The sequence below is a fragment of the Battus philenor genome, unplaced genomic scaffold (assembly GCF_028537555.1).
Source record: "Battus philenor isolate CCGP_79_NKW_IND1 unplaced genomic scaffold, ilBatPhil1.0.hap1 SCAF_30, whole genome shotgun sequence".
NCBI lineage: Eukaryota > Metazoa > Arthropoda > Insecta > Lepidoptera > Papilionidae > Battus > Battus philenor.
In genome coordinates, this window is record NW_027181694.1 from 6,805,277 (window position 1) to 6,819,986 (window position 14,710).

At 43.6% G+C, this 14,710-nt stretch overlaps 1 protein-coding gene and 1 long non-coding RNA gene across 2 annotated transcripts in view; both read right to left on the reverse strand.

The window, feature by feature from the left end:
* Positions 1-14,710, reverse strand: part of LOC137927293 (BTB/POZ domain-containing protein 7) — a 37,290-nt gene that overhangs the window by 16,266 nt on the left and 6,314 nt on the right. The window contains exons 3-13 of the mRNA XM_068771077.1: positions 12,190-12,254; positions 10,896-10,993; positions 9,341-9,521; positions 8,985-9,095; positions 8,674-8,801; positions 7,634-7,696; positions 5,662-5,765; positions 3,242-3,313; positions 2,768-2,850; positions 2,227-2,352; positions 854-1,053 (exon numbers count right to left, since the gene is read on the reverse strand). Coding sequence (XP_068627178.1) covers positions 854-1,053; positions 2,227-2,352; positions 2,768-2,850; positions 3,242-3,313; positions 5,662-5,765; positions 7,634-7,696; positions 8,674-8,801; positions 8,985-9,095; positions 9,341-9,521; positions 10,896-10,993; positions 12,190-12,254 — 1,231 coding nt within the window. The remainder of the gene's footprint in view (positions 1-853; positions 1,054-2,226; positions 2,353-2,767; positions 2,851-3,241; positions 3,314-5,661; positions 5,766-7,633; positions 7,697-8,673; positions 8,802-8,984; positions 9,096-9,340; positions 9,522-10,895; positions 10,994-12,189; positions 12,255-14,710) is intronic.
* On the reverse strand, positions 5,793-7,261 carry LOC137927331 (uncharacterized). The gene is made up of 3 exons (XR_011107752.1): positions 7,146-7,261; positions 6,595-6,718; positions 5,793-5,824 (listed from the first exon to the last, which is right to left on the reverse strand). It is a non-coding gene; the product is annotated as an uncharacterized lncRNA (long non-coding RNA).

Consider the following 14,710-nt stretch of genomic DNA (forward strand, 5'->3'; position numbering starts at 1 on the left):
TCGTCAAGCGACAACTGAGACTGGAGTCGCTCGACGAATGGAACAGGAAGTGTGGAAGGAACGACGGCTTCAGTGACGAGGATATTTTTCCCGGACGCCGTCTCAGCCTATCGCGTGCTCCGCAGTGTCGAGATGGATACGGTCTTGGCCCAGCTCTTCACGGGTCACGGGGGGTTCTCTGAGTACCTTCACAGGTTCAAGCTCTAGAAGGACCCCTCGTGCTTCTGTGAACCGGGCGTGGGCCAGACCGTGGTCCACCTTGTGGCCCACTGTCCGGCGTTCGGAAGACTGCGCGCAGATTCCGAATGTCGGATGGGCAAAAAGATAGAGGAAATGAATATCTCGGCCATCATGCAAGACGAATGGGAAAGAGAATGCTTCCTCAGCTACTGCGGGAAGGTGGTAATAAATGCAATAGGTAAAAATAAAACGAACACTAACATATAGAAATAAAAGGAATATAGTACTACCAAAAATAGTGCAATAAACAGTATAATATAAGATGATAATTATAAAGAAAATACGTGTTAAATATTTGAACAATAAATAATGTTGCAAAATAAAATAGTAAGGAAACCTATAATGTAGTGGTTGAGGATGAATGTATAGCTAATGGAATGAAAGAGAAAGACTGGGAAAATTGTAGAATGAAAGAAACAGTACGACAGATAATATGATACATGAAGGAGAAGAATGATAATAATTAAAAATATGAATAAATTACTAGAAATAAAAAGTCTCTGTCCCACACGAGATAGGGGAACGAGAGGTCGCCAACAGCGGGGACCATAAAAAAAAATTATAAAACCTGTACTGCCTTTGTTCATGGGGGAAGGTAAGGAGTGTAACGCACCTCGCTGGTCGTGCGGGGGCGTTGTCTTGGCGAGGGCAGCGCGCTCGGCCCACCGCAGCAGCGCCCTCAGCGCCTGCGCCTCGCTGGCTTGCAGAAAGGGCGACGCGAGGGCGTCAGCCAGTGCAGCGCGCGGCAGCCGGGCTGACGCCGCGTGCGCCATGATGCTGGGGAACTCGTCGCGGAGGTACCGCATCGCCTGCCTGCCGACACACGTATCATCATTCCACCTTCTCATACACTGCTCAAAGTTACACGCTCAGATCAGCTCAAGCTGTTCCTTGATGTTGAAACCGTCTTATTCACGCACTTCTATTAATGCATAGAGAGCACAACGTTATATACCTAATGTGGTAAAAAAAGTGGCGATAGAAATGGTATCCCGAAGGTGAGGGTATGAAACTTGGCATCGCAGGTGGTGGATTCGATTCCCGTGATATCTTACATAATTTTTTTATAGTCCCCGCTATTGGGAGCCTCTCGTACCCCTATTTTGTTTGGGTCAAGGATTTTATTTACAAATAATTTTTTCAGGGTTTTATCTTTATTCTACACTCACTCTCATTCTTCTCAATTTCTTTTATTCTTTCCTTTTATCCTTCACAATATCTTGCAATTTTTTTTTGTTCTTTTATCGCCTTCCTTTCCTCATCTTTTTTACTCTTAGGTGGCTAGGTACAATTTTATTTCTAATATTTATTTTATTCTTACATTTTCTATCCTTTTCTTATAATATCACAGGTTTGTTTAGATTAGACTTTTTAATACATCAGAGTCTTGTCTTACATTCTATTATTATTTAATAAGTTCTTTTACATGTGCATATCATTCATTTTGGTTCAAGTTTTCTTACATAATTTCCAAACGATGGGCAGCAGCGTCCTATACTTTACGTATCATAACACCACATTGCGTTCGTCAACCCGCCTGCCATGCGTATGAGATTATAATATACCCCCCATTGATACCTTTAGGGGAGGGGGGGGAGGCCATACGACGACCTAGAGATATGGCTTCATGTGTTACATCTACAGGATACTTAAATATGAAGACTCGAAGCTAGCTGTGCAGATTTCAAACCGCGTACTTGAAGTAACAGAACAGTAAATAAGGTCGCCAAATAAGCGTACCTGGAAAAACCGAGGGGTCGAAGACCAGTGGGTGGACCCAGGTATCGCTGGATCGATCGCGTTGAGGCAGACTTGCGCGAATTGAATGTCAGCCAATGGCAGACGATGGCGCAAGATAGAGGAAAGTGGAAGTCTCTCGCTTCGGAGGCCAAGACCCACTTTGGGTCACTGAGCTAGCGGAGTAGTAGTAAGCCACAAATGATTAACGGGTGTTTGTGGTGGTGTTTGTATGAGCATTTCACTCACCGGTGCACCCACTGGCTGGCGTGGGAGGCGGAGGCCCAGCGCAGCACGTGCGGCAGCGTCTCCGCGGACAGCGCCTCCACGATCGCATCCTCGCAGCCCTGCACCACGATCGGCATCTCCAGGAACCTGTACACGCACACCGTCACACCATCATCATCATATCGAGCATAGGTTGTCCACTTGTGGACACTTGACTCCTTAAGACTTCCAACAGGACTGATGAACTTGCATCCATCATCTCCGGATGATCTTAACTAGCTCGTCTGTCCACCAGCAGAATCTTAAGCCTGGAAGCCTTAAGCTATTTGGTCTGCTAATTGACTTGTTGGGTTGGTACAATAAAAAATTTAATCCAGTTTAATAAAGAATCTGATACCGGCTTTTGGCCACTGTTTATTATTCTTCAAAACCATTACCAGATATATAACCCTCGTACTATAGCTCCTTTGACAATACAGACTATGATATATTTTAAATATAGTATGTTAAGAAAAAAAATACATTTAGGATATTAGCTTTTGGGCACAATGTTAACACTCACCGAGCTATCTCATACAGCTGGAAGGCGTCGTCGAGCGCTGCGGCGGTGGCAGGCCGCGGAGAGCCTCTCGTGCCGGTCCACGCCTGGAACACAACGTACTCAGTACATGCCCCACCGTTGGGATACTTTTCGGGGCCCATAAAAGTTATTATACACGTCTGAAACTTTTGAGACATGGGTGCCCGAGAACATTTTTGCATCCCAGTCAATATAATTTTCAAAATTATTTTGGCTAAGAAAATTTCTTATCGAAATTGTAAAGATCTTATCACAGAAGATATAATATATCAGGATGTATATGTTAAAATTACATTAAAAGTTACCATATATATAATGGTACTGTTGTGTATTCCTGTACAGATGACAAGATGTTAAAAATTTACTTTGTACGACATTGCAGAAAGATGAAACCACGTCAAATCAAAATATTGAAGAGTGTTCGTACATAAGAAGAAACATTACAAGTATACTCACAGTGCCCGTGGTGCCACCGGAGGCAGTGGAGGCGGGTGAGGAGGACCCCCTGCCGACCAGACTCAGGTCCACCTGTGAGAAGATTACTCTTATTGGAACAGTCCGAAAATGTTGTTCAAAGTTTTTAGCTATATATACTTAGTCTGGCCATAAATACTGTTACTATTCAAAAAAAGAAAATATTACGTTTGAATTTGGAATCTGTCATTTTTATATGATTGCTTGATGTGTTTTCTTATTTTCGCGCCATTATATTGTTAAATATTTTGTTATATTAAAATGGAGTGGGGTGATAAAGAGAACCGAATCGCTGTGATTGCCTTACATAAAGTAGGTATGGAGAAAAGTGCAATTTTTAAAACCCTCCACCCGCTTGGTATTAGTCAAATGTTTGTTTACCGGGCTATTGATAGGTACAATGATACCTCCTCTGTTTGTGACAGAAAAAGATCTGGCCGTCCACGTACCGTTCGTGTGAAAAAGGTGATTAAAGCAGTTAGGGAAAGAATTCGAAGAAATCCTGTCCGTAAGCAAAAGATTTTATCTCGGGAGATGAAGATAGCTCCTAGAACCATGTCGCGTATATTAAAAGATGACTTAGGACTTGCAGCCTATAAGAGACGTACTGGTCACTTCTTAACTGATAATTTAAAGAAGAATAGGGTGGTAAAATCCAAACAACTACTTAAGCGGTACGCAAAGGGAGGTCACAAAAAAATTTTGTTTACGGATGAGAAAATTTTTACAATTGAGCAGTATTTTAATAAACAAAATGACCGTATTTATGCTGGAAGCTCTAAAGAAGCTTCGCAATTAGTAAACAGAGTACAACGTGGGCATTATCCCACTTCAGTGATGGTTTGGTGGGGTGTTAGCTATGAAGGGGTGACTGAGCCATATTTTTGTGAAAAAGGTATTAAAACGTCGGCACAAGTTTATCAAAATACCATTCTTGAGACGGTAGTTAAGCCTTTAACTAACACCATGTTCAATAACAAAGAATGGTGCTTTCAACAAGACTCGGCACCGGGTCATAGAGCTCGATCCACCCAATCTTGGTTGAAAACTAACGTTCCGGACTTTATCAGCACTGAAAACTGGCCGTCGTCAAGTCCTGACCTAAATCCATTGGATTATGATTTATGGTCAGTTTTAGAGAGTAAGGCTTGCTCTAAACGCCATGATAATTTGGAGTCCCTAAAACGATCCATTCGGTTGGCAGTGAAGAATTTTCCTCTAGAAAGAGTTCGTGCTGCTATTGATAACTGGCCTCAACGTTTAAAAGACTGTATTGCAGCCAATGGAGACCACTTCGAATAAACATTGTATATTTTTAATAGTTATATATTGATGTATTAAACTAACTCACTATGAAAGGAATAAATGTTACGTATAAAAAAAAATCGTGCTTTTCTTTATAACAATATTTATGGCAAGACTAAGTATATATATACTTTCAAATTGAAACACAATAGTTGTAATTAAATTTCTTTTGATATAGTACCACCGAAATTGCCGCCTTTGTACTGCGTATTAGAAAGGAGAGAGATAGAGAGAGACGAGAGGGAGAGAGAGAGAGAGACGAGAGGGAGAGAGAGAGAGATAGAAAACAGACCGAAAAAACTGGACAGCTGGTCAAGATACAACAGTTTCTAGTCTTTATCCAGTAATATTTTATCTAACCTCTCTCCAGTTTCTATTCAATGGTACCTTCACCCTTCACCCATCATCATCATCATCAGTATATTGTGTTTGATAGTGGCAGAATAAACCGTTGGATAGATACTAGTACAGAAAGAACAGTGCCACCAGTACCAGTAAAGAACAGTGCTGGATTCATGCCAGATTTTCAGCTAGATAGAGTCCAGATAGACTTTTGGATGGAGATCAGATAGTCTGCTGGGTAAAGAGCGGAATAACTGCTGGATACAAGACCAGATAGACTGCTGAATATAAACAGATTTAAGAACTAAACTTAGACTCAAGACCACCATTGTATGTACTGGTACCATGGTTTTCAGGGCAAATTATTTCTTTCAGTGCAAGGTATTATGCATCCACAAGAACCTGATGGATGTAGCGTATGCCCTAAAGGAGGTGTACGTGAGCATGTGTTCGACTAAGAAGATGGTGCTCTTCTGGAGTTTATTGTTGCTTAATGGAGAACCTCCTGATATAAAGAAACATCCTGTACCTAACTCACACCAAGCCGATAAACAAGTTCTCTCTACTATCCAATAATACAGTGCAAAGGTTCAAAGACGTTTATCCGCGAGGTTCAGGATCTAAAAAGCTAAGGGATCATGTTGTCTTTTGGAACTCTTGCACAGATACTGTACTGTACCATGACATGGACTTGGGCGGATATACTCATATATCACAGTGTAGACTCAGCAGACAGTGGTGTAAAAGTGTTTCACCTGATCGGTGTAGGCGGCGTGCAGGAGAGCTCTAGCAAAGCGTCGCGGCAGCACGCGCTCGTCAGCACACACGGCGCCCCCGGACGAGACGCCCCCCGCGCCGCCTACGCCCCCCGGCGCGCCCCCGCAGCACCCGCCAGCCCCGCCGCGAGCCAGCACGCTCCTGCGTACACAACCAAATATCACAACTCAAAATTTAAAACTAAAGACTTCTATATTAAAATATGACTGCAACTGACTGGAGCGTTAGAACATCATTATTATTTATTAAGACACACATCAATTTACACACTCATTGGCAATGTCCATATATATTAATTAAACATACAATATATATACATATATCATAAACTACTAACAAATGTTGCCAGAGATTGTGACTAAGAAATCCATTACATGAACAAAATGTGGCAGGGGACTTCTCGCCTAAGAACTATTTTAAGGTAGCAAAGGGAATCCCCCCCCCCCCTCTGGGAGAGAGAGACCCAAGGTGAGTTTGGAAAAGAGGCTTAAGGCGAATTTGGTCAAGAGACCCAAGGTGAGTTTGGCCAAAAGACCCAAGGTGAGTTTGAACAAGAGACTCAAAAAGAGTTTGGATAAGAGGCCTAAACTGAGTTTGGTCAAGAGGCCTAAGGTGAGTTTAATCAAGGTGTCTAAAATGAATTTGGACAAGAGACCCAAGGTGAGTTTGGACAAGAGACCCAAGATGAGTTTAAACAAGAGACCCAAGGTGAGTTGAGTCAAGAGGTCTAAGATGAATTTGGACAAGAGACCCAAGGTGAGTTTGAACAAGAGGTCTAAGATGAGTTTGGATAAGAGGCCTAAGGTAAGTTTGGATAAGAGGACTAAGGTGAGTTTGGACAAAAGGCCTCAGGTTTCTTTGGAACAGAGGCCTAAAGTGTATGGGTAGGCAGTAATAGCAGCTCAGCTGACCTGAAGAAGCGCGAGCGAGCTGCCAGGAGCACACGGTGACAAGGCAGCTCCAGCGCAGCTCGAAATCCGTACGCCGAACCGCCGCCTTCCAATCGAAACACCAGCCGACTGTCCGCCTGTTCACCTGCAACACCCTCTATTTAAATACAATATACTACAATATATTCTAAATAATACAGAGTGTACAAACAGGTACGTATTTAATGGAATCAGACGTTACCTCGCGGAAGTCCATCCTAAGTAAGAAAAGGACCAATATTTAGCCACTTTCGCACAGGCAGTGGTAGTCGTGCAATGAAATGCACCGCCCGCCAGCCCGCTGATAAATGGGTATGCGGCAAACAATGCGAATCACACAACCGCCACCACCAAATCACTCAACACGTGTTTCACCCCTCCACGGGGCATCTTCAGGAGTTATGTTACACCGATTAGTGCCAAACACAGAGGCTTTGTTCAGCGGGCTGGCGGGCGGTGTACTTTGTTGCACGACTACCACTGCATGTGCGGAAGTGGCTAAATATTGATCCTTTTCTTAAACAGGTACGTACCAGAGTCGAGCAGGTACTTGATGTCGCGGTGCAGCGCGTCTGGCGCGAAGCCGAGGGCGTCCGCCAGCCGACGCAGCGCGCGACCCTCTGCCCGGGCACGCCCGCTGCACGCGCACGCGCCCCGAGCTGTGCACACACACACAAATATACGCTTCAATATGGTACTCTCACACAGGCATGTACACTGGGCGTGGATATTTGGAGTGTCAAGAGCAAACTTCTTCAATTTTATCTTCTTCGAGATCAGCACGACGACCAAAGGTTTCTCGTTACCTTGACTATGTCGTCGGTCTACCTGATGGGGGACCATCCACGCCACGAGTACCAGCTCATGGTAGCAACTTAAGTACCTCACGATGTGCTCCACCCACTGTTATTTCAGACGAGCAATTCTTCGAGCTACACCGTAGCCCTTCGTCCTTCTGCAGATCTCTAAGACTCTTTCTCTCTCTCTATGTATATATATGATTGTGTGTGTAAATACTCACGCGCTGTGCCTTCGCCGCTGATGATGTCCAAGTCCGGCTCCAGCTTCGGACCGCGCTCCCACTCTGCGAAAAGAAGGAACAGTGTCGATTATAAACGGATTTTTGTGGGGTTAAAGTTTACTTCACTAATCTGGACCCTCCACTTCTCTTTACTAATGAAAGTTGAAATATATATATATATATATATATATATATATATATATATATATATATATATATATATATATATGTTTTCATATACATCAATCAGCGAGTTACAAAAATAATTTACTTGACACTATTGTTAGAAGTGTATACAATTGTAAAGTAAGTGGGCATAAAGATGGGATGGCTGTCTGTGGGCCCAGTGATGGGTCTATAAAAAGTAGAAAGGCAGTCCCATGTGGAGGTTGAATGATTGTGGTGGGGTAGAGGATATATTTGAGGTATTGTTAGGGAAGTAGGTGGGGGGTAGACGTGCAGAAGGGTATTGAAGTTACTCGGAGATCCCACAACTCTAGTAAGCAGTAGGAACAGTTCTGTAACTGGAGTATGCCTAATTCCCCCCCCCCCCCTTAGATGGACCGATAACATAGTCAAGCTGGAAGTCGCTAGATGCCTGTCTGTCTATAATGGAGGCATATGCCTTGCAGTGAGGTCAGTCTATTAGCTGACATGATGATAAGAACAAGTTATAAAAATGGATAAGACAGAGTCGCTGATGCCACACCATGTATGCTGAGATCCGTCCCCCTTGAGAGTTGGTGCAGGGGGGACTCCTTCCTTGGTGTATTCCTGGGGTGTATAATAACTTGATAGAAATTACAGTTGGATTCAGCTCCCCTGTTATTACATCTACTTCTACATGTGGAAGAGGAATTTGGTGATGAAGCTATAGTATTATTGGAAGGACTCCTGTACCCCCTATTACATTCAGGACAGATCTCAATATTTTTTTTAGGTTAGTATTTTCTTATCACTCTACTCTTCCGTTCTTCACAATCTCTTTTACTCTTCTTCCAGAAAAGGGGGAGAGGGGGTGTCATGTGTGCGGTACTCACTGGAACAGAGGTCGCACAGCAAGCGACGAGCGCAGGCGGACGGCCCGGCGTAAAGCGCTGCCACACACAGCTCCAACTCCTCGCGGCACAGCGAAGCACCAGCGCCTTCTAGCGGTACACGACACGCGCTGTGGACAAACTCGGTGTACACACTGCCCCGTGCAAACATTCCAAACAATTCCTTAGCTATCTACATTTCCAACTAGGACAAGTCCAAAAGGTTAGAATTTCCTCCATTTTCATCAAACCAAAAAAAAAAATTTTTAAATACACTTCTAAAAACTTTCGAAAAGTCAAGATGTATCACACACCTGGGGTATCGCTGTAGCAAATCGCGGAAGTAGGAGCATCTGGCCGCCAGGATCGCGCGGTGCGCCGCCAACGACCACCCTGCACCCACCAGCTCCACGTCGCACAGCCACCTGGAGGTTGGAAATACAGTTTTAACCATAAAATATACAGTACCCTCTATAACGCGGTAATTTCATTACGCGATTTCATATCGTACAAGTGTTTACCGCTGAATCGCAGAGATTACGTATATAAATATAGACTCCAGGATCTTTAAGTTCTATTCTGGACTTGGTCATGGATCGGCAAGTTCAGCCTAGGACGTCTACTAGTACGTCTCTGATAGTGGGTTTCCTTAATATCTTTAACGAGGTACCTGTCTCGATGGATGGCAGCCAGGTCTGCGTGCAGCGCAGCTGCAGGCTCCCGCGCCAGCTCCGCCTGCGTGGCGAGGTCCCGAAGCGCTGCGCCAGCCTCCAGCTGCTCGCACAGCACAAACACCTCCGCAAGCCGCCACGAGCTCACCACCGACCGGATGAAGCGTGCATGCTCGCATCCTGTGCCGTCAAATTACCAAAATTTGTTCAAGTGGACATTTCTCTAATTGGACAGACGGCATGGTCAAGCAAAAAGTTAGATGTGGGCAGTGCAAGACTGGTTATAGTGGAGATATTCGAGGTAGGGCTATGCCTTGCAATGGGCATCTATCGGCATGTTTATGGATGGATACATTTGACTCGTACAATTTTTGTATCATTGTAAGCAAGCTACCACCAGCTCAGAACGCTGATCTGGTGATAGCCGGTCAGAGGTTCAAGAATAATTTTCCACTTCAAACCACAACTCTTCAAGTTTTTGATCTAAACAAATTTTCTACCCCCTCCTCTTCACTCAGCGCTAAAGCTTCAACTACTTCGGATTTCCAGGTCAGTTATAGTCCTCACAGTTCCAAGCACACCTCAAGGTCCTATTGCTTAGACACCGTCAACCTTATATATTGACATTTAATGGAATCAGGCGTTACCTTGCGGAAGTCCATCTTAAGTAAGAAAAGGACAAATATTTAGCCACTTCCGCACATGCAGTGGTAGTCGTGCAACAAAGTGCACCGCCCGCCAGCCCGCTGATAAATGCGTATGCGGCAAACAATGCGGATCACACAACCGCCACCGCCAAATTACTCAACACGCGTTTCACCCCTCCACGGGGCATCTTCAGGAATTATGTTACACCGAATAGTGCCGAACACAGAGTTTTCTGGCTAAATATTGGTCCTTTTCTTACTTATATATTGACATACAGTGTGATGGTACACTGTACTTCGGAACACAAAATTATACTAAATACAAAATACTCCTGTACTACAAGACCTGATATGTGAGATAGTACGTTGAACCATTCACAGCTGGTTTCTATAATAGAGGAACCTTTTAACAACCTAGACCCTCAGAACTGGAAGGTCACAGGTAACGCCACCTGATAAATTTCTAATAATTACATACCTCCTCTTGAGTTACTATGTGTACTCGGCTAGATATATATATATACATACTAGCTGATCCCGCAAACGTGGTTTTGCAAAAAAAAATTGATATTTTAATTTACAAATAAAAAATAAGGGTTGATCGTAGAGGGGTGAAAATTTATGGTTCTATGTATGCTGTATCATAAGAACATAAAAACAAAAAATTTCGTTAAAAAAATTAATTTTTTTTTTTTAAGTGTGAACAACCTTTATCACTTAGGGGTATAGAAAATAGATAGTAGCCGATTCTCAGACCTACTGAATACGCATATTAAATTTGGTAAAAATCAGTCAAGCCGTTTCAGAGTTCAAGTTCGAACACCGTGACACGAGAATTTTATATATTAGATATATCCAAGTGTTTTTGGGTTTAGGTACCTACCCCTGGCTGGTATTCAAGTGTTACCTCTGTCTGGGCGCGGGTCACGGGGTCGTCGCGCGGCTGCTACCAGACGGCGTCGCAGTGTGCCCAGCGCTGCACCACCGGCCTTCTTCTTCCGCTCCCTGGCATCAGATATCACAGTACATCAGTTTCATCACCGCGAAATCTATCACCGTAGATACTCTAAATACCGAAATAAGAGTAAAGATATTTTATCGATATATTTTTTTCTTCTATCGCTTCCAACGCAAATGGCAATAATATTTTATTTATATTCATGTTATATACAGGGTGATGTTTTTACTTCTCCTTCCACCCCTATCTGGTTGGGGACAGGGACTTTATTTTTATTAATATTTTTTTATTTCTATTCTCTTCTTTCATTCGTCACAATATCTATCTTGCTACTCTATTTTTCCCCTTCCACTCTAATCACCTTTCATCCATCCTCAATCACTGCACAGGGTGATGTTAGCCAGCCACTGGCAAATCGAGATTCAGTGCACCCGGGCACGCTTGTGTGAATGTTAAACGAGTATTATCCCTTCTAGGGGGTTCTTGTGCCTTATTACTCCGTGAAGCTTCTACCTAAGCCAAGAGTTTGACAGCCTCTGATCCAGTGATACTTCAGTATACAATAGCCCGAGCTGACACACTAGGTAGGCTATAAGCTTCGCTTCTATAAAAGACGTTTTAGGCAATGCACCCCCTGCTCTCTCGTAACCGCGGAATCTGAACAGTTGTGACATATTGCTTTTTCGCATTTACTGCTTCCTTAGATTTGATCATCGTCTTACTGGACATCACAATAAACGTTTTCAGGAGTGACCAGGAGCAAGGACACCCCATGGACATCAACTTCGTTCAGCTCTGCCCAAGGTTGTGCCGGCCAGCCACAAAACCTCGGCTCTATCAGTCATTATTGACGGATTCGTACAAATGCTTGGCTTCTTAGAGGACATATTGATCTCCGGAAGGTGTGCAATGGGATCCCTGCTTGACTGAACTAAGAAGCCATGTAGATTAGATCCACTGCACAATGGCTTCGCTGCTGTGATTATGGTTCTGAACCCCTTTCTTTCCATCATTCTAATGGAAATCATATTTCTTAGTTCAGGACAATTCTCTCTGGAGTGATCAGGTGCAAAAATATCCGTGGACCACTGTTTGGTTGAGCAACCAAGGGAGGCCCACAGCGCCAAAATCTGGGTCACCTGGTGATCAGTATCCACTCTGAGAAGCTAAGATCAAGCATGGGTAAATTACACTTCATCCAGGCTGCGTCAATGTGATCATGGGAAGGGGTAAATATACTAACCGTATCACATCGGCCATGGTGGGCGGTGCGACCGGCTCCGCGACGCCGTCGCAGCCCTCGGCCTCCTGCGAAGCCTTAAATGTGAGCGGACAATCTGTCAACTTACTTCGACGGTGATCAAACGTATATATCATAAAATATTTGTCTATTTTATTCTCTATTCTTCATGTACATATATGTGGGTGCTCCTTTGTGTAAATTGTGCAGAGTGCCTATATATATAGTTATCAACATTTATGCCAGTATTTCCCAGCGTGGGGCCCACGCCAATTCGAAGGTGAACTCGGGACGAATTTAGACCCTTCGCTCTAATATAAATTTTTTTTATGAATGTTACATTGGGGGGGGGGAAGAATTCTAGAAGGTCTAAGGTGGTCTAAGAAGCATCACCGATGTATAGAAGTAGCTGGATACTGTCAGCGCAGGAGCGGTCTTGGTGCTGATCTTTGGTGGAGGCATAGCTTTGCAGGGGACTTAAAAGAAGGTGGCATGTCACAAAATTATTTGTAAAATACTGATTCAAGTCATATAATGTCTACTGCCGGTCATAGATATACCACGTATGTTAACATAATGACTGGATATAAGGACCCTGGATCCAAAATCTTCCTAAATTCATGTACGTATATTTGCAAGAGTTAACTGTAGTATTCTGTGTGTCTTTTTCTGTGTCTGTGTGTGTTCTTCTTCTTGTGTCTGCTTGTATTTCGGTGTAAGTTTACGTGTGTGATGAAATTACTGGACACTGGGGTTTTGAGCTTCTAGAGTGTAAGTATACCCACAAGATGGGCATAGGAACTTGTCGAGATTTTCCAAAAAAGTGGGATACTGTTTCCAACCGACGCTATTGGAAATATATGGAAGGGGATGTTGGAGGTTTATGGCTGATGACCCTTGGTTTACCCACGGACTGGCAAACGGAGACTTGAGATTTTTCTTTTCTCTGGCCCCGTTTTTGAGGCGTCTCTTTCACCATTTATCATGGGTGGACGGGGCTTTTATTTACATTGCAAATTTCCGTTTCTTCCATCACATGGCCTCTCTTCCTTCAATTTCTCTCCAGGGTTTTACAATTTTACGTTTATTATACTGAGCTAGCTGGAAAATGCTGCATCCTGGCAGTTTTGGATTGATGTTGGATGATGGAAAATGCTGCATCCTGGCAGTTTTGGATTGATGTTGGATGATGGAAAATGCTGCATCCTGGTAGTTTTGGATTGATGTCGGATGATGGAAAATGCTGCATCCTGGCAGTTTTGGATTGATGTCGGATGATGGAAAATGCTGCATCCTGCCAGTTTTGGATTGATGTCGGATGATGGAAAATGCTGCATCCTGACAGTTTTGGATTGATGTCGGATGATGGAAAATGCTGCATCCTGGCAGTTTTGGATTGATGTTGGATGATGGAAAATGCTGCATCCTGACAGTTTTGGATTGATGTCGGATGATGGAAAATGCTGCATCCTGACAGTTTTGGATTGATGTTGGATAATGGAAAATGCTGCATCCTGCCAGTTTTGGATTGATGTCGGATGATGGAAAATGCTGCATCCTGGCAGTTTTGGATTGATGTCGGATGATGGAAAATGCTGCATCCTGCCAGTTTTGGATTGATGTCGGATGATGGAAAATGCTGCATCCTGGCAGTTTTGGATTGATGTCGGATGATGGAAAATGCTGCATCCTGGCAGTTTTGGATTGATGTTGGATGATGGAAAATGCTGCATCCTGGTAGTTTTGGATTGATGTCGGATGATGGAAAATGCTGCATCCTGCCAGTTTTGGATTGATGTCGGATGATGGAAAATGCTGCATCCTGGCAGTTTTGGATTGATGTCGGATGATGGAAAATGCTGCATCCTGGCAGTTTTGGATTGATGTCGGATGATGGAAAATGCTGCATCCTGGCAGTTTTGGATTGATGTCGGATGATGGAAAATGCTGCATCCTGGTAGTTTTGGATTGATGTCGGATGATGGAAAATGCTGCATCCTGGCAGTTTTGGATTGATGTCGGATGATGGAAAATGCTGCATCCTGGCAGTTTTGGATTGATGTCGGATGATGGAAAATGCTGCATCCTGGCAGTTTTGGATTGATGTCGGATGATGGAAAATGCTGCATCCTGCCAGTTTTGGATTGATGTCGGATGATGGAAAATGCTGCATCCTGGTAGTTTTGGATTGATGTCGGATGATGGAAAATGCTGCATCCTGCCAGTTTTGGATTGATGTTGGATGATGGAAAATGCTGCATCCTGACAGTTTTGGATTGATGTCGGATGATGGAAAATGCTGCATCCTGGCAGTTTTGGATTGATGTTGGATAATGGAAAATGCTGCATCCTGGCAGTTTTGGATTGATAGATAATGGATGATGGAAAATCCTGCATCCTGGCAGTTTTAGATTGATATTGGATGATGGAAAATGCTGCATCCTGGCAGTTTTAGATTGATGTTGGATATCTACAGATGTACAGCAGTGTACCTCCTATAGCATGATGATGGTGTATGTGTCGG